This window comes from Heterodontus francisci, chromosome 1, assembly GCF_036365525.1.
Source record: "Heterodontus francisci isolate sHetFra1 chromosome 1, sHetFra1.hap1, whole genome shotgun sequence".
Lineage (NCBI taxonomy): Eukaryota > Metazoa > Chordata > Chondrichthyes > Heterodontiformes > Heterodontidae > Heterodontus > Heterodontus francisci.
The window spans coordinates 42,150,752-42,171,259 of record NC_090371.1 but is presented as its reverse complement, the minus strand read 5'-3'; the positions used below and the strand labels follow the sequence as shown (position 1 = coordinate 42,171,259).

Sequence of the window (20,508 nt, the reverse complement as noted above, 5' to 3'; positions counted from 1 at the left end):
ACATTCCCCAGCTCCTGCCGAATTTTGGTATAGTTGGCCTTCCCCCAATTTAGCACTCTTCCTTTAGGACCACTCTCGTCTTTGTCCATGAGTATTCTAAAGCTTACGGAATTGTGATCAGTATTCCCAAAGTAGTCCCCTCCTGAAACTTCAACCACCTGGCCGGGCTCATTCCCCAACATCAGGTCCAGTATGGCCCCTTCCCGAGTTGGACTATTTACATACTGCTCTAGAAAACCCTCCTGGATGCTCCTTACAAATTCTGCTCCATCTAGACCTCTAACACTAAGTGAATCCCAGTCAATGTTGGGAAAATTAAAATCTCCTATCACCACCACCCTGTTGCTCCTACATCTTTCCATAATCTGTTTACATATTTGTACCTCTTTCTCACGCTCGCTGTTGGGAGGCCTGTAGTACAGCCCCAACATTGTTACCGCACCCTTCCTATTTCTGAGTTCTGCCCATATTGCCTCACTGCTCGAGTCCTCCATGGTGCCCTCCTTCAGCACAGCTGTGATATCCTCTTTGACCAGTAATGCAACTCCTCCACCCCTTTTACCTCCCTCTCTATCCCGCCTGAAGCATCGATATTCTGGGATATTTAGTTGCCAATCGTGCCCTTCCCTCAACCAAGTTTCAGTACTCGCCGCAGAATTCCTAGCCTCTGACCTGCTCTTGTAGCCACGGTATTTCTATGGCTACTCCATATTGTAGTGGCAGCCAATTTGCAAATAGCAAGTTTCCACAGCCAGCAATGTGATAACGACCAGATTATCGGTTTTAATGATGTTTATTGAGGGATAAGTATTGGCCATGACACCCGGGATAACTGCCCTGCTCTTCTTCAAAATAGTGCCATGGACCTTTTACATCCACATGAGAGAGCTGACGGGGCCTTAGTTAATGTCTCATCTGAAAGTTGGCAGCTCCCACTGTGCAGTATTCCTTCAGTACTGCACTGGAGTGTTAGCCTTGATTTTTGTGCTCATGTCTGTGGAGTGGGACTTGAACCTATAACTTTCTGAGTCAGAGGCAAGACTGTTACCACTGAGCCATGGCTGACACTCTAATTTGCACTGGTATCATAGAGGAAAGAGTGTTCTGTGGTTGGGGATCAGGACATAATGTAACATAGGAAGAGGAGTAGGCCACGAGCCTGATCCGGCATTCAGTCAGATCATAGTTGATCTACAGTTAAACTGCTGCATGACAACAATGACTACATGGCATTGCCATCATTGAATCCCCTACCATCCACTTCCTTGACCATTTACCAGAAACTTAAATGGACCAACTACATAAATACTGTGGCCACCAGAGCAGCTAAAAGGCTAGGTATTCTGTGGCAAGTGACTCAGCTCTGACTCTCTAAAATCTTTTCACCATCTACAAGGCACAGGCCAGGAGTGTGATGGAATACTCTCCATTTGCCTGAATGAGTGCAGCCCCAACAACACTCAAGAAGCTCAACACCATCTAGGAAAAAGCAGCCTGCTTGATTGGCACCCCATCCACCACCTTAAACATTCACACTCTCCAATAGCTGCACCCTGGCAGCAGTGTGTCCCATACTTGGCAAAGTTTCTTCGACAGCACCTCCCAAACCCTCGACCTCTACCGCCGAGAAGGACAAGGGCAGCAAGCACATAGGAACACCACCACGTTCAAGTTCCCCTCCAGGTCACAGACCATTCTGACGTGGAAGTATATTACATTCCTTTATCATCATTGGGTCAAAATCCTGGAATTTCCTACCTAACAGCACGATGGGAGTACCTTCACTACACGGTCTGCAGTGATTCAAGAAGGTGGCTCATCACCTTCTAAAGGGGAATTAGCAAAGGGCAATAAATGCTGGCCATGCCAGCGGCGCCCACAATCAAGAATTAATAATTTTTTTAAAACTCTACCCGCCCTTGATCTATTTCCTTTGCTATTCTTACCAAATTAAAATCTGTCGCTCTCAGTCTTGGAAATTTTAATTGGCCTTGCATCCATAGCTTTTTTGTAGACAAAGTTCCAGATTTCCACCACCTTTTGTGTGCAGAAGTGCTTTCTGATTTTGCTCCTGAAATTTGCCATGGCTCTATTTGTAGAAGAGCAAGGGACTTCTCACAATGTCCTAGCCAATTATCCCTCAACCAACATCACTAAAATAGATTGTCTGGTCATGTATCCCATTGTTGTTTCTGGGACCTTGCTGAGCACAAATTGGAAGCCAGGATTTATTACATTACAACAGTGACTACACTTCAAAAAATAAAGTACTTTACTGACTGTCCAACATTGTGGGACACTCTGAAGTTGTGATAAGTGCAATGTATATAAATACAAGCTTTTTTCTTTTCCTTTAGAGTTTTGTATTTTCTGTTCCTTAGTTCTACCTATAGGGGTAGATTTTGACTTCGTTGAAGTCAATGGAAATAAAAATTGGGTATGATTTGCAATGGACTGCTGATTCGCTATCACTCATTTTACACTACTGCACAAATTAAAAGTCTACCCTGTAATGTTTCTGACTACTCATTCACGCTTACTAAAATCCTGTTGTAATTGCATCTTTTGACAATATTGCTGTTCCCTTTCCTTTCCTAATTTTACTGTCCTTTCTAAAGATCCCATAGCCTGGAATATTTAGCTTCCAGCCATGCTCATCTTATAGCCAGGTCTATGTTAGAGAATTAGAATTAGAATTAGAACATTACAGCGCAGTACAGGCCCTTCGGCCCTCGATGTTGCGCCGACCATCTGACCTACACTATTCCATTTTCATCCATATGTCTATCCAATGACCACTTAAATGCCCTTAAAGTTGGCGAGTCTACTACTGTTGCAGGCAGGGCGTTCCACGCCCCTACTACTCTCTGCGTAAAGAAACTACCTCTGACATCTGTCCTATATCTTTCACCCCTCAACTTAAAGCTATGTCCCCTCGTGTTTGCCATCATCATTATCTGAGGAAAAAGACACTCACTATCCACCCTATCTAACCCTCTGATTATCTTGTATGTCTCTATTAAGTCACCTCTCCTCCTCCTTCTCTCTAACGAAAACAACCCCAAGTCCCTCAGCCTTTCCTCGTAAGACCTTCCCTCCATACCAGGCCACATCCTAGTAAATCTCCTCTGCACCCTTTCCAAAGCTTCCACATCCTTCCTATAATGCGGTGACCAGAACTGCACGCAATACTCAAGGTGCGGCCTCACCAGAGTTTTGTACAGCTGCATCATGACCTCGTGGCTCCGAAACTCGATCCCCCTACTAATAAAAGCTAACACACCATATGCCTTCTTAACAGCCCTATTAACCTGGGTAGCAACTTTCAGGGATTTATGTACCTGGACACCAAGATCTCTCTGCTCATCTACACTACCAAGAATCTTCCCATTAGCCCAGTACTCTGCATTGCTGTTACTCCTTCCAAAGTGAATCACCTCACACTTCTCCGCATTAAACTCCATTTGCCATCTCTCAGCCCAGCTCTGCAGCCTATCTATGTCCCTCTGTACCCTACAACACCCTTCGACACTATCCACAACTCCAACGACCTTCGTGTCATCCGCAAATTTACTAACCCACCCTTCTACACCCTCATCCAGGTCATTTATAAAAATGACAAACAGCAGTGGCCCCAAAACAGAACCTTGCGGTACACCACTAGTAACTAAACTCCAGGATGAACATTTGCCATCAACCACCACCTTCTTTCAGCTAGCCAATTTCTGATCCAAAGCTCTAAATCACCTTCAATCCCATACTTCCGTATTTTCTGCAATAGCCTACCGTGGGGAACCTTATCAAACGCCTTACTGAAATCCATATACACCACATCCACGGCTTTACCCTCATCCACCTGTTTGGTCACCTTCTCGAAAAACTCAATAAGGTTTGTGAGGCACGACCTACCTTTCACAAAACCGTGCTGACTATCGCAAATGAACTTATTCTTTTCAAGATGATTATAAATCCTATCTCTTATAACCCTTTCCAACATTTTACCCACAACCGAAGTAAGGCTCACAGGTCTATAATTACCAGGGCTGTCTCTACTCCCCTTCTTGAACAAGGGGACAACATTTGCTATCCTCCAGTCTTCCGGCACTACTCCTGTCGACAATGACGACATAAAGATCAACAACAACGGCTCTGCAATCTCCTCCCTGGCTTCCCAGAGAATCCTAGGATAAATCCCATCTGGCCCAGGGGACTTATCTATTTTCACTCTTTCCAAAATTGCTAACACCTCCTCCTTGTGAATCTCAATCCCATCTAGCCTAGTAGGCTGTATCTCAGTAATCTCCTCGGCAACATTTTCTTTCTCTACTGTAAATACTGACGAAAAATATTCATTTAACGCTTCCCCTATCTCCTCTGATTCCACACACAACTTCCCACTACTATCCTTGATTGGCCCTATTCTAACTCTTGTCATTCTTTTATTCCTGATATACCTATAGAAAGCCTTAGGGTTTTCTTTGATCCTATCCGCCAATGACTTCTCGTGTCCTCTCCTTGCTCTTCTTAGCCCTCCCTTTAGATCCTTCCTGGCTAGCTTGTAACTCTCAAGCACCCTAACTGAGCCTTCACGTCTCATCCTAACATAAGCCTCCCTCTTCCTCTTGACAAGCGCTTCAACTCCTTGAGTAAACCACGGCTCCCTCGCTCGACAACTTCCTCCCTGCCTGACAGGTACATACTTATCAAGGACACGCATTAGCTGCTCCTTGAATAAGCTCCACATTTCGTTTGTGCCCATCCCTACTACATAATATCTTTTATGCAGACCTTCTGCTTCTAACTCATTAATTTTAGTTCTTATGCTATGTGCATGCCCTGAGGGTGTATTTTTCATCCTTTTTGACTTAGCACGATTTTTATTGCTGTCAATCAACTTAATATATTCTTATTTGTCATCACTCCTCCTTCATGTTTTGTATTCAACTGAGCACCAGCTTCCTCCATGCTGACTAAGACAAAAATACTCAGTCCCACTCTTAATACAAAGTAAGCTTTACAAGAAGTAAGCACTCAAACTCCCGGTGGCAGATTCAATGCTAGAAAAACGACCATTTGACAGCTGGGGGAGAATTAATTCCAGCAACAAGCAAAAGTAGGAGTTCTACTAGGAGGACCACATGTGGCACAGCTACAGCTATCTGCACTCCTTCAAACCAAAACACAGCTGGAACATCAGCAAACTAGGTCTTAGCAGTAATTTTACACTCTCTCATCAGCCCACCAAAGTTCGCACAGGTTGATGAACTAAAACCTATTCACCATCTCTCCAACTTTCCACACTCATCTTCACCTATTCCAAAGCCTGCCTCAATTCATCATCTCCAGCATCTGCTGTGGTTTGTTTTTATCTCCAGAAATATGTCTGACAAGCTCCAAATGCAACAGCCAACATAAGACAATCCTCAGAAGGAGATAGTTCCCACTAGCTCTAGCATAGCAAATTGCTGTTCTATTTGTCTAATAATAAAATAAAATACAAATAGTTTGGTTAGCATAATTCATAGATAACTATTATTGATTTTTACTGTGAATTAATGATTGTGATATTTTTATCAATTACTAATTGTTCTAAAATTCAAATCCCTAAAATTTGTATAAACTCGTTCTACATATACACACTGATATTTATTTTTGTGTGCACAGAAGAGACAAACTTGTGGTGAAACTGTGGAGGGAAGGAGAGTAATGACTTGATGAATAGTATCTTGTAAGTAATGTTGAGTTTGAGTGGTGTATCTTCAAGAATTCGGAGTGGGTTATACAATTTAGGAATGAAACTGATAGTTGAGTAATTGCTAAACATAATTTGTTTGTTTAATCTCTTCCCCCATTCAAGTCATCTGGTTCAGTCAAATATAGCGTCATTAAGACATCCTCCAAATCTCCACTGTTAAGCATCAGAGAAACCCTATAGGTAATCAAGTTCTGTTTTTCAAATGAAGTGTGAATAATAACTTTTTTTTTCATTTCAGTTGAGCTCCCCAGTAAACCCAATGAATATGCAATTGCTGCTGTACAGTCTGTGATTGGTCAGGTTCTGGAGGGAATTCAGCCACTTCCGGAAGATGCTCGAACCATTCCATTAACAGAGGCCCTGACTGCTTTTATGGAGGGCTGGATGGATCATATACTGAAGCAAAAGATAAAATTTAGGTCATCTTCCACGTAATTTTAATATATGTTGTATAGCCTGTGAAAAATGAGTATTTCAATGCAAGTCGCTGCCATACTCAATTTTATCTGGCAAGGCAAAATCACAACTGGCTAGAAAGCACTCTAATTCCAAAGTATTTTATTATTGATTGCTAAAACTTTCAGCAATTAACTTTTTTTTAAAAACCTGTTGTAATATTTTACAGCATAGTAACAACTGACGTTACATAAGGAATAAATAAGCCCTGTGGGCATATATTAAAAAGTTGTAATAGACTGGAGATTTTAATAACTTTTTTTTCTCCAGTATTGCACCCATTCATACTTTGCATTGGAATCATGTCACTAGTGTCAGTATTTTCTTACTGCACCATTATAAATGTTGATTTTTAATGTATAATTTAATGTTGTGTAACAAGAATTTACGATATTCTTATGATTGGAGTCCAGATCTCTCAACATCAACTAACAAGAATATCGTTTACCACCATACCATTGCATGTCTGTTGTATATTGGTTTCTACAGATCCTGGGTTGCAATAATGAAAACAAAAATAGATGTTTCAGTTGTCAAGCTGTAGAATGTATCAAATTTATTAAGCAAACTTTGCTCACAACAAATTAAATGGCTCCTCATGTAGGTCCAGATTTAAAGACGAGGTGTACAGTATATCATAAGAGAATAGGAATCATTTGATGCTGTTTTATTGGTTCCATTCATTAGATGTAAATTAAAGTAATTATAAGTAGGGATTACGTTTGATGCATGAATCCGTACAATGAGTAGAGCTACCATTGTTCTCAAAGAAGGTTGAACTGAACACGTTTAAATCAAAAACAGAGATCAGAGAAAAAATGTCATAACATTTAGATGTGGAAAGCTAATGTTACGGTCACATGATGAGGGATTTGGGTGGTTCCCACTGTTCAACTCCCATCTGACCCAAGCAAGTGTGTTTTGTTATTAGGTTTAACCCCTTTGGGTTTATTTGTCAAATAAACAGACAGCAACTGGTTTTCTTGTAAGTTTAAAACAGAAAATCAATTATTTATTGATCAATATGCCTTATCCTGAAATTGTTGCAACTGCATCAAGTCATTCATTCACTCGCACGCACATACAAGAGACAGGTAGAGAGGGAAAGAGGTAAGAAGGTTTACTTGGGGGTAGGTTTCAGGGGTCACGGTAAACCTGTTGAATTCTCTCGGAAGTCAGGTTCTCGGTTGCAGGCTTGAGGTGTTTGTAAGTTTCTCTCTTGGTTGAAAGTTCAGTTGAAGACAGTGGATCACTTCTAATTCACTGCTGTATAAGTATAGATGTAGAATTCTCTTCCTCAAAAGACAGTGGAAGTGGAGTCTTTGAATATTTTTAAGGCAGAGGTAGATAGATTCTTGATGAGCAGTGGGGGCGAAGGTTATCGGGGGTAGGTGGGAATGTGGAGTTGAGGTTACAATCAGATCAGCCATGATCTTGCTGAATGGTGGAACAGGCTCAAGGGGCCGAGTGGCTTACTCCTACTCCTAATTGGTATGTTTGTACGTAATTCTACAGCAGGGCGATTCCTTTCTTGCTGGATTTCTCTCTGCCCTTAGCAAGAATCAAGGTTCTTGGATGCTTCTTTCTTGATCTATCTCTCTCTCTGTCTCTAGGCTTGCCCTTTAAGATAAAAATTTGATGCACCTCGCCTCTGCTGGGAGACAGGTATTTTCTTCCCTATAGTGACTGACAATGGCCTAGGATGTGGCTACTTCACACCTTCGTTGCTTCAGAGGAACCCATTCAATTCAAAAGTGTCTCATGATGGGTTCAGAATGAAAATAATCTGGCTTTGATCTTTCCACTTAACACGTTCTTTGTTTCAGAAGAACCCATTCAATTCGTGAATATTTCAAAATGGGTGTAGATGGGTGCAATTGACACCTCTTAGCTTTGAAGGTATTCCTTTGTCCCTGTCAGGCAGTTTGTATATACAAAGGCCAAGGCTTTTAACCTTTGGTGGCCATTTTGAATCACCTTGTTCACTTTTTAAAAGAAAGATCCATTTTTTAAAAGACAAAGTCAATTTTTAGAATTCGTCAGTTTTAGTCCATAATTTTTCATCGTCGCACTTCTTGTACGCATGACACTATGAGAGCAATGAAAAGTGAGGTGGTAACAATCTTAGGAATGAAGTTTGAGCCAAATGCGCAATATAGAAAAAGGGAAAATGTGCAAAATATAAAAACAATATGAACTGCTGTGTAACACAATAGCAGAGATCTGAAAAATGTAGCTAATACAGTAAAAGAAGAACAATCTGATAAAGAAAAAGAAAAGAGAAAGAAAAGCTTTTCTTTATAATGTTGAGGTAAAAGGAAAAGCTCTGAATACTTAAAATTTGATATGATACAGGGAAAGCTCTAACTTGCCATTCAATAACACATTTCACAATATCAGGACAGCCCAAAGCATCTCAAAATGAATGAAGTAGTTTTGGAATGTTGTTATTGTTACGACCAGGTGAGAAAGATGTCTAGGGGTCTTTTGCTGTCTTCACCTGGTCTTATTGTAACAGGGTTTTATTTTTAAACACACTGTGTTTTGAGCTCTCCCTTTGTGAATCTTTGTTCAGAGTTTTCTAATTATAAGGCAAAGAAATGAGCATAAACAGGCTTAAAGAAGAAAAGTGAAATTTAATAATCCTTAAACTCTAATACAGTTAATGTCTACGGATATACGACATGCACACGCGATACACACATGCAGATAGAGACAGAAAAGAGGAGAGGAAAATATAAGGTGAATGGTTTGAGGCAGTCCTTGAAAGGGATCTCTGGTTACTGTTTCTGTTGTTCCAGCTGCTGTAGAGTCGTTGATTGTAGGCAGCTCTTGCTTTTTGTTGGAGCCCAATATTCTTCTTGAACCTTGAAATAAAAGCAAAATACTGAGGATGCTGGAAATCTGAAATAAAAACAAGAAATGCTGGAAATACTCAGCAGGTCTGGCAGTATCTGTGGAGAGAGAAGCAGAGTTAACGTTTCAGGTCAGTGACCCTTCTTCAGAACTGGCAAATATTAGAAATGTAAAAGGTTTTAAGCAAGTAAATCAGGGGTGGGGCAAGAGGTAATAAAGGAGAAGGTGTAGATAGGGCAAGGTCACAGAATAGCTGACCAGTAGGTCGTGGAGCAAAGGCAAACAATATGTTAATGGTGTGTTGAAAGACAAAGCATTAGTACTGATAGGGTGTTAACGGACTGAAAATTGAGCTGCCGCAAGTACACACATGAAAAAAAAAAGTGGGTAAACAAACCGAATAAACTAAGATGAAATAAAATAAACACAAAAAAATTTTTTTTTCAAGGAAATAGAAAAAAATAACTAAAAATAAAAGTAAAATGGGGGGGCCCGTCATGCTCTGAAATTATTGAACTGAATGTTCAGTCCGGCAGGCTGTAGTGTGCCTAATGGGTAAATGATAGGATAGGCTATCTACTAAGGGGATAGGCTGTCTAATAATATCCATTATAAGCCCACCGACTCCCACAGCTACCTCGACTACACTTCACACCCTGCCTCCTGTAAGGACTCCATTCCATTCTCCCAGTTTCTCCTTCTCCGACGCATCTGCTCTGATGATGCTACCTTCCATGACAGTGCTTCTGATATGTCTTCCTTTTTCCTCAACCGAGGATTCCCCCCTCCTGTGGTTAACAGGGCCCTCAACCGTGTCCGGCCCATTTCCCGCACCTCTATCCTCACCCCTTCCCCTCCCTCCCAGAACTGCGACAGAGTTCCTCTTGTCCTCACTTTCCACCCATCAGCCTCCATATCCAAACGATCATCCTCCGCCATTTCCGCCACCTCTTGCGTGATGCCACTACCAAATGCATCTTCCCCTCCCTTCCCCTATCAGCATTCCGAAGGGATCGTTCCCTCCTTGACACCCTGGTCCACTCCTCCATTACCGCCACCACCTCGTCCCCTTCCCATGGCACCTTCCCCTGCAATCGCAGGAGCTGTAATACCTGCCCATTTACCTCCTCTCTCCTCACTGTCCCAGGCCCCAAACACTCCTTTCAGGTGAAGCAGTGATTTACCTGTACTTCTTTCAATGTAGTATGCTGTATTCGCTGCTCACAATGTGGTCTCCTCTACATTGGGGAGACCAAGCGCAGACTGGGTGACCGCTTTGCGGAACACCTCGGCTCAGTCCGCAAGCAGGACCCTGAGCTTCCGGTTGCTTGCCATTTCAACACTCCCCCTGATCTCATGCTCACATCTCTGTCCTGGGATTGATTGCTGCAGTGTTCCAGTGAACATCAACGCAAGCTCGAGGAACAGCATCGCATTTACCAATGAGGCACACTACAGCCTGCCGGACTGAACATTGAGTTCAATAATTTCAGAGCATGACGGGCCCCACATTTTACTTTTATTATTATTTTTTTCTTCTTTTTAAAATTTTTTTTGTGTTTGTTTTATTTTATTTCATCTTAGTTTGTTCAATTTGCTTACCCACATTTTCTTTCATGTTTGTACTTGCGGCTGTTCAATTTTCAGCCCGTTAACACCCTATCTGTACTAATGCTTTGTCTTTCAACACACACCATTAACATATTGTTTGCCTGTGCTCCACAACCTATTCTGATACCTTGTCCTATCTACACCTCCTTTGTTATCTCTTGCCCCACCCCCGCTTTACTTGCTTATAACCTTTTACATTTCTAATATTTGCCAGTTCTGAAGAAGGGTCACTGACCTGAAATGTTAACTCTGCTTCTCTCTCCACAGATGCTGCCAGACCTGCTGAGTAATTCCAGCATTTCTTGTTTTTATTTCTTCTTGAACCTTGTTCAACGTAGGAGACTTTTCTCTCTTTGAGGTTCTCGTGTCTTCAATGGTTTCCAAAGCTAGTGTGAGCGAGAGCAGACAGGAGAGAGATGTTCTCAGACCAGGAGCCAGTAGCTTTCTGATTTCAAACACTGTTTTCTCCAATTTATAACTCTCAGTTCAAACCCCAGCAACAGCCAGTTAGTTGACAGACAGGAAACAGAGAGTAGGAATAAACGGGTCTTTTTCCGGATGGCAAGCAGTTACTAGTGGGGTACTGCAGGGATCAGTGGTTGGGCCCCAGCTATTCACAATATATGAGTGAGGTTACTAAATGTAACATTTCCATGTTTGCAGACATGGGGAGGAATGTGAGCTGTGAGGGGGATGCAAAGAGGCTTCAATGTGATTTGGACAAGTTGGGTGAGTGGGCAAATGCATGGCAGATGCAGTATAATGTGGATAAATCCACTTTGGTTGTAAAAACAGAAAGGCAGGTTATTATCTGAATGGTGATAGATTGGGAAAGGGGGAGGTGCAACCAGACCTGGGTGTCCTTGTACACCAGTCACTGAAAGCAAGCATTCAGGTGCAGCAAGCAATTAGGAAGGCGAATGGTATGATTTGAGTACAGGAGCAAGGATGTCTTACTGCAGTTATACAGGGCCTTGGTGAAACCACATCTGGAGTATTGTGTGCAGTTTTGGTCTCCTTATCTGAGGAAGGATGTTCTTGCCATGGAGGGAATGCAAAGAAGATTTGCTAGGCTGATTCCTGGGATGGCAGGATTGACGTATGAGGAGAAATTGGGTTGACTAGGCCTATATTCACTAGAGTTTAGAAGAATGAGAGGGGATCTCATAGAAGCTTATAAAATTCGAACAGGACTAGACAGACTAGGGAGGATGTTCCCGATGGGTGGAGAGTCCAGAACCAGCAGTCACAATCTCAGGATATGGGGTATGCCATTTAGAATCGAGATGAGGAGAAATTTCTTCACTCAGAGGGTGGTGAACCTGTGGAATTCTCTCCCGCAGAAGGCAGTGGAGGCCAAGTCATTAAATATATTCAAGAAGGAGATAGATATATTTCTTAATGCCAAAGGGATCAAAGGATATGGGGAGAAAGCGGGAACGGGCTACTGAATTAGACGATCAGCCGTGATTGTTTTGAATGGCGGAGAAGGGCCAAATGGCATACTCCTGCTCCTATTTTCTATGTTTTTTTCCTATGTTAGTCATGTGACTAAAACTGGTCTGACCATTTCTTCTGTGTATTGGGGAAGCAACGACTGGGACCCCAGTGTTCCAACACTGTCTGTTACTATGCAAATGTCTTTCCAGCCAGGGTCTTGCAATTTTAAGTTTTAATGTTCTTGTGGCAAAATAACGTTTGCCTCAGTCTTGGCAGGTGGGAGGCTTGCCTGACAGTAAGAAAAAATAGGTAAACATATTAGGTGTGGCCCTTACTCATGTTAACCTGTTCTTTTTCAGAGCTGAGTGATTTTATGAACATTTTCTGTTTTTATTTCAACAAACTTGCATTTATATAGCATTTTAATGTTGTAAAATATCAGCTTCTTCTTGTATACTGATAATACCTAGCTTTACCTGTCCACCACCCTTCTTAACTCCTCCACTGCCTCTGTGTTGTCAGACTGCTTGTCTGACATCCAATCTTGGATGAGTTGTAATGTCCTCCTACTATGCATTGAGAAGATCTAATCCATTGTCACTGCCGCAAATTCTATACGTTACTGACTCTATTCCCCTTCTTAGCCACTGCTGCAGGCAGAACCAGTAACTTTGCAACATTGCCATCTTGTTTGACTTGAGCTGAGCATCTCACCTTATAATCATCTCCATCAAAAGGATGGCCTGTTTCCACCTCTGTAGCATCATGTACCTCTCCTGCTCTCTTAGCACATCTGCTGCTGAAAGTTTCATTTGTGCCTTTGAATCTCCAGATTCATTTATTCCAATGCTGTCCTCACACCCTCCTCCATAAACTTCAGCTCATCCAAAACTCTATTCAGATATTATCACTGACTATATAACATTCGCTTATCACCCCTGTTCTCACTGACTGACATTGGCTTCTAATCCCCAACGTGTCAAATGTAAAATTCTCATCTTTTCATTTCAATCCATTCATGGCTTTTCACCTACCTATCTCTGAAACCTTCTCCACCTACAACTTTCCCTCAAGCTTTCTGTTATTGTCACTCTGGCCTCTTCTTCATCCCCCCTTCCTTTTCCCCACAATTGTTTGTTGTGCTGGGTCCCACCATCTGGAATTCCCTTCTTAAAGCCCCTCTGTCTCTTCACCTCCCTCTCTTCTATTAAGACACTCCATAAAATTTGCTTCTTCATGCTCACCCCTTTCCATCTTTGGCTTGGCCTCCATTTTTCCTTATACCTTGTGAAGTGATATATACATTTTTCTTCATTCATCGTTGAAAGATAAGTGTCTTTTGAAAGGCTGCAATGTGTCGTCTATCCTGAGTTCTGCCTGTAAAATTAATTGGCTTGCTCAGGGACTTTAGAGAGCAGTTAAGAGTCAACCATATTAATATGGGACTGGAGTCACTTTTTCCAATACCAGCTTTTCAATTCCAGATTTTTAAAATTGAATTCAAATTCTCAAATTGCGTTGGTGGGATTTGAGCTCACTTAAAGTAACAGAACAACAACACCCCTGTACCTTTAAACTTGCGTCTTTTATTAAATAATTATAAACAGATGCTGTGACTCTGAATGTTTAGGTTATTTCCTTGCATCTATTGCCTTTCTATAAATTATTTTAGTTTAAGATTGGTAATAATTTTATTCTTGTGTATTTATTATAGCATCACAACAAATGCAACTGTTTTATTAAATTGTGAATTTGTTATTTGTGTCTTTTAGCCTCCAGGGTGCCTTGCAGCTGAAGCAGGATTTTGATATAATCAGAGATTTAATCTGCTCAGATGAATGGCAACTTTCATCAGAAATCAGACAGACTGTTCTTTCTCTCCGTGTCTTCCATCAAGTGGACAATGCCATTATCTGCCTCCTTCAGCAACCTACCAGGAAGGTCTATTTTCCATCAAACACCTGGGAGCATTTCAGGAACTGCTGTACGTGTTGAGTAATTTTCTGTTATTTGCAAATTCTGAATTAGTCTTGTATATTGGTGAATTGGGTTATATCTGTCAAAATGCAGAAAGCCAAGAGATGAAGGATAGCTTAGTTTTTATTCACTTTTATTTACAACTTTTATTTACAGAGACACGTTGCATACCGTGCACTTCCAAAAACAAAAAAACTTATTTCAGCCTGCTCCATATATATATTTGTATGCCAACAGGTGAGTATCCGATTAACACCCACCACCTGAACACAATTAGGAATCCAATGGGTATACAGTTAACAATATGGTTCCCTCCAAAACATGGGGCAAGATTTTTCCTCCAGGGGCAGGAAACAGAGGACAGGACTGTTTCCGGGTGCCAAACCTGCCTCCTGCACACCACCCCCCTGCCTCCCCCCGCCCCCCCCCCCCCCCCCCACCACGAGCACCAGCACCACCACCTCCCCTGGTGGAAACAGTAACTCATTGTGATTTTCACACTAGCACCCCTTAATTGATCTGGAGATGGGCTCGCCAATGAAGGATGATGAGTGGGCTGTCGAAGCTGGAGAGCCAAAAGAGCATCAGGTTGCAATAGAGGGAAGGAATGGCAAGGGTGCTTCAATATGGAGGTGCCCTCTCTCCAACTTTTTTAAATCTTAAATTAAAAAATGGATCTTGCAGCCAGGCCACTACTGATGGAGGCCACCTCTAGACACCGAAACTGGTCCTCGCCACCAGAGGGAACTTGGAGCCCGACTGGAAAATCCCAGTTGTCCTCCTTTATTTGACCTCAATAGGCTCTTATCTGGCCTCAATAAGCTGTTAGTGAGTCACGACAGCTACTTGCTGCATGCGGGCAGGTAGCCCTGTCCCCCGTCAAATCCCGTCTCAGCAAAATGGCCAGGAGGCAGGATGGAGCTGGGGAAGCGGCAGGACGGCTACAGAGTTATTTTTAGCTCCCGCCCGCCTCTGTTGCCGTCCCTGGCAGGGGCTCAAATTTCCACCCACTGTCGATTTTCTAGTGGTTTTGGAGAAAACCAGAGAGCCAGGCAATAAACAATGCCTAACAAGTTGATCTTGATTAGTGAAGCCTCACCTGAATGGTCCCTGAGTTATTTTATAAGTGTAGCAGTAGAACTATCCTTGATGTGAAATGTTGACAAAGTGGTGTAATAATCAACCTGGAAAACAATGTGCTAGCAGTTGAAAATTAGGAGGGGGTGGGCATTCGATTGATGCCCAAGGCACACCTACTACAATTTTCAGTCAGGGCTGTAAAGAACAACCATCCCACTCATGTCAAATGGGAGGAAGGCTGCTTAAAATGCACATCAGAGTCCTCTGACAATCCTATAAAAGGATGGAGCATGAACTGTGTGAATTCTGTTTATTTGTAGCAGCAGCTGATCAACTTAACCAGAGACCTTTGGATGCTGCTCATAATTGGCAAAGAAATTTTTTATTTTGTGGGAGTAGGAGAAGCAGACGTGCTCTTCTGAGGCTTGGAAAAAAAGACAGTAGCTGTTTGAGGATAGCCACTTTCACCTCATTTCTGGAATTCACCTCTTTGGACCAAGTCTATGGTCTAGACTGAGCTATCAGTGAGCAGGTTACTGGAGAATAGGAACCACTTGATAGTACCATCACTTTGCTGATGATTGAGAGTAGGTTGATATGGCGGTAATTTGCCCTACTTTTTGTGAAAATGGCATACCTGGGAAATTGTTTACATTATCAGGTAGATGCCAGTATTTTAGCTATACTATACTAAGAGTATGGCTAGTTCTGAAGCAAAGGTCTTCAGCAGTACATCTGGGATGATTTCGAGGCCTGGAGCCATTGCTGAATCTAGTGCACTCAGCCATTTCTTGATATTCACATGAAGTGAATCAAATTGGCTGAAGACTGCCATCTGTGATGGTGTGAACCTCAGGAGGAGGCTTAGAAGGATCATCCTCTTGACTGGTTAAGAAGGTAAGAGCCCATGGGATCCAGGGCAATTTGGCAAATTGGATCCAAAATTGGCTTGGTGTCAGGAAACAGAGGGTGATGGTCGAGGGTTGTTTTTGCAAGTGGAAGCCTGTGACCAGTGGTGTACCACAGGGATCGGTGCTGGGACCCTTGCTTTTTGTATTGTACATTAATTATTTAAACATGAATATAGGAGGTATGATAAGTAAGTTCGCAGATGACACGAAAATTGGTGGTGTCGTAAATAGTGAGGATGAAAGTCTTAGATTACAGGACGATATAGATGGGCTGATAAGGTGGGCGGAGCAATGGCAAATAGAATTTAATCTTGAGACGTGTGAGGTGATGCATTTTGGGAGGACTAACAAGGCAAGGGAATATACAATGGATGGTAGGACCCTAGGAAGTACAGAGTGTCAGAGGAACCTTTGTGTACTTGTCCATAGATCACTGAAGGCAGCAGCACAGGTAGATAAGGTGGTTAGGAAGGCATATGGGATACTTGCCTTCATTAGCCGAGGCATAGAATATAAGAGCAGGGAGATTATGATGGAGCTGTGTAAAACGCTAGTTAGGCCACAGCTGGAGTACTTTGTACAGTTCTGGTCACCACACTATAGGAAGGATGTGATTGCACTGGAGAGGGTCAGAGGAGATTCACCAGGATGTTGCCTGGGCTGGAGCATTTCAGCTATGAAGAGAGACTGAAAAGGCTAGGGTTGTTTTCCTTAGAACAGAGAAGGATGAGGGGGGACATGATTGAGGTATACAAAATTATGAGGGGCATTAATAGGTTAAATAGGAAGAGACTTTTTCCCTTAGCGGAGGGGTCAATAGCCAGGGGGTCATAGATTTAAGGTAAGGGGCAGGAGGTTTAGAGGAGGTTTGAGGAAATATTTTTTTCACCCAGAGGGTTGTTGGAATCTGAAATACACTGCCTGAAGTGCTGGTAGAGGCAGGAACCCTCACAACATTTAAGAAGTATTTAGATGAGCACTTGAAACGCCATAGCATACAAGGCTATGGGCCAAGCACTGGAAAATGGGACTAGAATAGTTAGGTGCTTGATGGCTGGCACAGACACGATGGGCCGAAGGGCCTGTTTCTGTGCTGTGTGACTCTGACATTTCTGGCTGAAAATGATTGTGAACTCTTCAGCCTTGTCTTTTGCATTCACTTGCTGGGCTCCTCCACCATTGAGAATAGGGATGTTTATGGAACCTCATCCTCTGAATAGTTGTTTAATCCATCATTCACAACTGGATGTGGCAGAACTGCAGAGCTTTGGCCTGGCCAGTTGTTTAGCTTAGCATGATGCTTCCGCTGTTCAGCATGCACGTAGTCCTGAGTTATAGCCTCACTAGGTTGCTACCACATTTTCAGGCATGCCTGATACTATTCATTGAGGCAGGGTTGATCATCTGACTTGATGGTGATGGAAGAGTGAGGGATATGCCAGACCATGAGATTACAGACTGTGGTGGAATATAATGTTAACCTTTATTCACAATTGCTCAGATCATGAAGCAGTCCATGCCTACTTGCAGCAAGACCTGGACTTCATTTAGGATTGGGCTGATACATGGCAAGTAAAAATCATGCCATACAGGTACAAGGTAATGACCATCTCCTAACCATCTCACCCTGACATTCAGTGTATTACCATCACCAAATCCACCACCATCAACATCCTGGGGTTCATGATTGACAAGGAACTCAACTTTACTAAGTACCTAAGTGTCCTCCACTGATCTTCTCAAGGGCATCTAGGGATGGACAATAATTGCTGGCCTTCCCAGCAACCCCAATAACTTGAGTTTAAAAAAGTTAAAGCAAGTTAAGATTGCTATACAGAGGCGGGTTGCATGTTATATAAATGCTCAAAGTGTACTGTGAATAAAATTGGTGAGCGAAAGCCACAAATTGCATTAGGGGTATCATATAATAGCATGAACAGAGATGTGGTTTAGACTAGAACAGGACACTGAGGTGAACATTCCTAGTTACAATATATTTGGGAAAGATGGAATAGCAAAAAGGGGAGGAGGGGTGGCAGTATTCTAATGTTCTATTAAAGCACGAGAACATTGTGATGCATGGAAGAGGTGTAAAAGTTAAATTTGTATGGGGTTAAGGAATAAAAAGAAAACTGTTAATCGATTGGGAGTGTATTATAAACCCCTAAACAATGGAGAGGAGATAGAGGAAGAGATTGTAGGCATGTTAGAGAAAAATGGATGAATAACAGAGCCATAGTGGATGATTACTTTTACCTCAGTCCATCTTTCGATAATTAATCTAACTGGCAAAGTAGGGTTTCCGCAATATGTCCAGGACACTGGCCTTTGTGTTCTCCCTACCTGGAGAATAGCCAATGTTGTTCCTTTGTTTAAGAAGGGTGGCAAGGATAATCCAGGAAATTATAGGCCGGTGAGCCTTACGTCAGTGGTAGGGAAACTATTAGAGAGGATTCTTCGGAACAGGATTTACTCCCATTTGGAAACAAACGAACTTATTAGCGAGAGACAGCATGGTTTTGTGAAGGGGAGGTCGTGTCTTACTAATTTGATTGAGTTTTTTGAGGAAGTGACGAAGATGATTGATGAGGGAAGGGTGGTGGATGTTGTCTATATGGACTTTAGTAAAGCCTTTGACAAGGTCCCGCATGGCAGACTGGTGCAAAAGGTGAAGTCACACGGGATCAGAGGTGAGCTGGCAAGATGGATACAGAACTGGCTCGGTCACAGAAGACAGAGGGTAACAGTGTATGGGTGTTTTTCTGAATGGAGGGATGTGACTAGTGGTGTTCCGCAGGGATCAGTGCTGGGACCTTTGCTGTTTATAGTATATATAAATGATTTGGAGGAAAATGTAGCTGGTCTGATTAGTAAGTTTGCGGACGACACAAATGTTGGTGGAGTTGCGGATAATGATGAGGATTGTCAAGAGGATACAGCAGGATATAGATCGGTTGGAGACTTGGGCGGAGAAATGGCAGATGGAGTTTAATCCGGACAAATGTGAGGTAATGCATTTTGGAAGGTCTAATGCAGGTGGGATGTAAACAGTAAATGGCAGAACCCTTAGGAGTATTGACAGGCAGAGAGATCTGGGCGTACAGGTCCACAAGTCACTGAAAGTGGCAACGCAGGTGGATAAGGTAGTCAAAAAGGCATTCGGCATGCTTGCCTTCATCGGTCGGGGCATAGAGTATAAAAATTGGCAAGTCATGTTGCAGCTGTACAGAACCTTAGTTAGACCACACTTAGAATATTGCGTGCAATTCTTGTCGCCACACTACCAGAAGGATGTGGAGGCTTTGGAGAGGGTACAGAGGAGGTTTACCAAGATGTTGCCTGGTCTGGAGGGCATTAGTTATGAGGAGAGGTTGGAAAAACTTGGATTGTTTTCACTGGAACGACGGAGGTGGAGGGGCAACATGATAGAGGTTTACAAAGTTATGAGCGGCATGGACAGAGTGGATAGTCAGAAGCTTTTTCCCAGGGTGGAAGAGTCAGTTACTAGTGGACATAGGTTTAAGGTGTGAGGGGCAAAGTTTAGAGGCGATGTGCGTGGCAAGTTTTTTACACAGAGGGTGGTGAGTGCCTGGAACTTGTTGCCAGGGGAGGTGGTGGAAGCAGATACGATAGCGACGTGTAAGAGACATCTTGACAAATATATGAATAGGAAGGGAATAGAGGGATATGGGCCCCGGAAGTGCAGAAGGTGTTAGTTTCGGCAGGCATCAAGATCGGCGCAGGCTTGGCGGGCCGAATGGCCTGTTCCTGTGCTGTACTGTTCTTTGTTCTTTGTACCTACACCCAATACTCTGGAATTCCCTCCTTAAACTTCTTTGCCTTTCCACATCCCTTGCAAGGCCATCCCAGAAGTACAGCCTACAATTTAATGTGAGCAGTGTTACAAGTATTGGCCATTTAAGCTTTTAGCATGTATACATTTACATTAAGGTTTAGGCAAAGTGAACATTAGGTACTGTCAACAAAAATGTGTATTTTATCCAGTTAGTGGCTGGATTTATTCGTTGACAAGTTATCAGAAGGTAGTCAAACTGATGGGAAACAAACGGAAAGATAAGGTAGACCAGCTAACGCCTGCAGTCAGAAAAGATTGTAAGAAAGAAAAGGACTATATTTATAAAAGTTATTGATAAAATAATGGTTCATAATTCTTATTATTTTGACTACTTGAAAAGTTAAATAAAAGGATGCATTATTTATATCATAGATTATTTGTTTGCTCATTGTACAGCGAGCTCGCCACTGGTATCAGACCCACCGGCCGTCCATGTCTCCGTTATAAAGACGTCTGCAAACGCGACATGAAATCGTGTGACATTGATCACAAGTCGTGGGAGTCAGTTGCCAGCATTCGCCAGAGCTGGCGGGCAGCCATAAAGACAGGGCTAAATTGTGGCGAGT

General features: G+C 42.5%; 1 protein-coding gene across 5 annotated transcripts in view; it reads left to right on the top strand.

Moving 5' to 3' along the window:
• ccdc142 (coiled-coil domain containing 142) overlaps window positions 1-20,508 on the top strand; it is a 318,889-nt gene that overhangs the window by 281,187 nt on the left and 17,194 nt on the right. For 4 of the 5 annotated variants that reach the window (XM_068029624.1, XM_068029614.1, XM_068029634.1 and 1 more), the window contains 2 exons: window positions 5,994-6,174; window positions 13,891-14,102. In XM_068029624.1, coding sequence (XP_067885725.1) covers window positions 5,994-6,174; window positions 13,891-14,102 — 393 coding nt within the window. Of the gene's footprint in view, window positions 1-5,664; window positions 5,729-5,993; window positions 6,175-13,890; window positions 14,103-20,508 lie in introns of those variants that run through there. The other variant, XM_068029653.1, reaches the window with a different exon arrangement.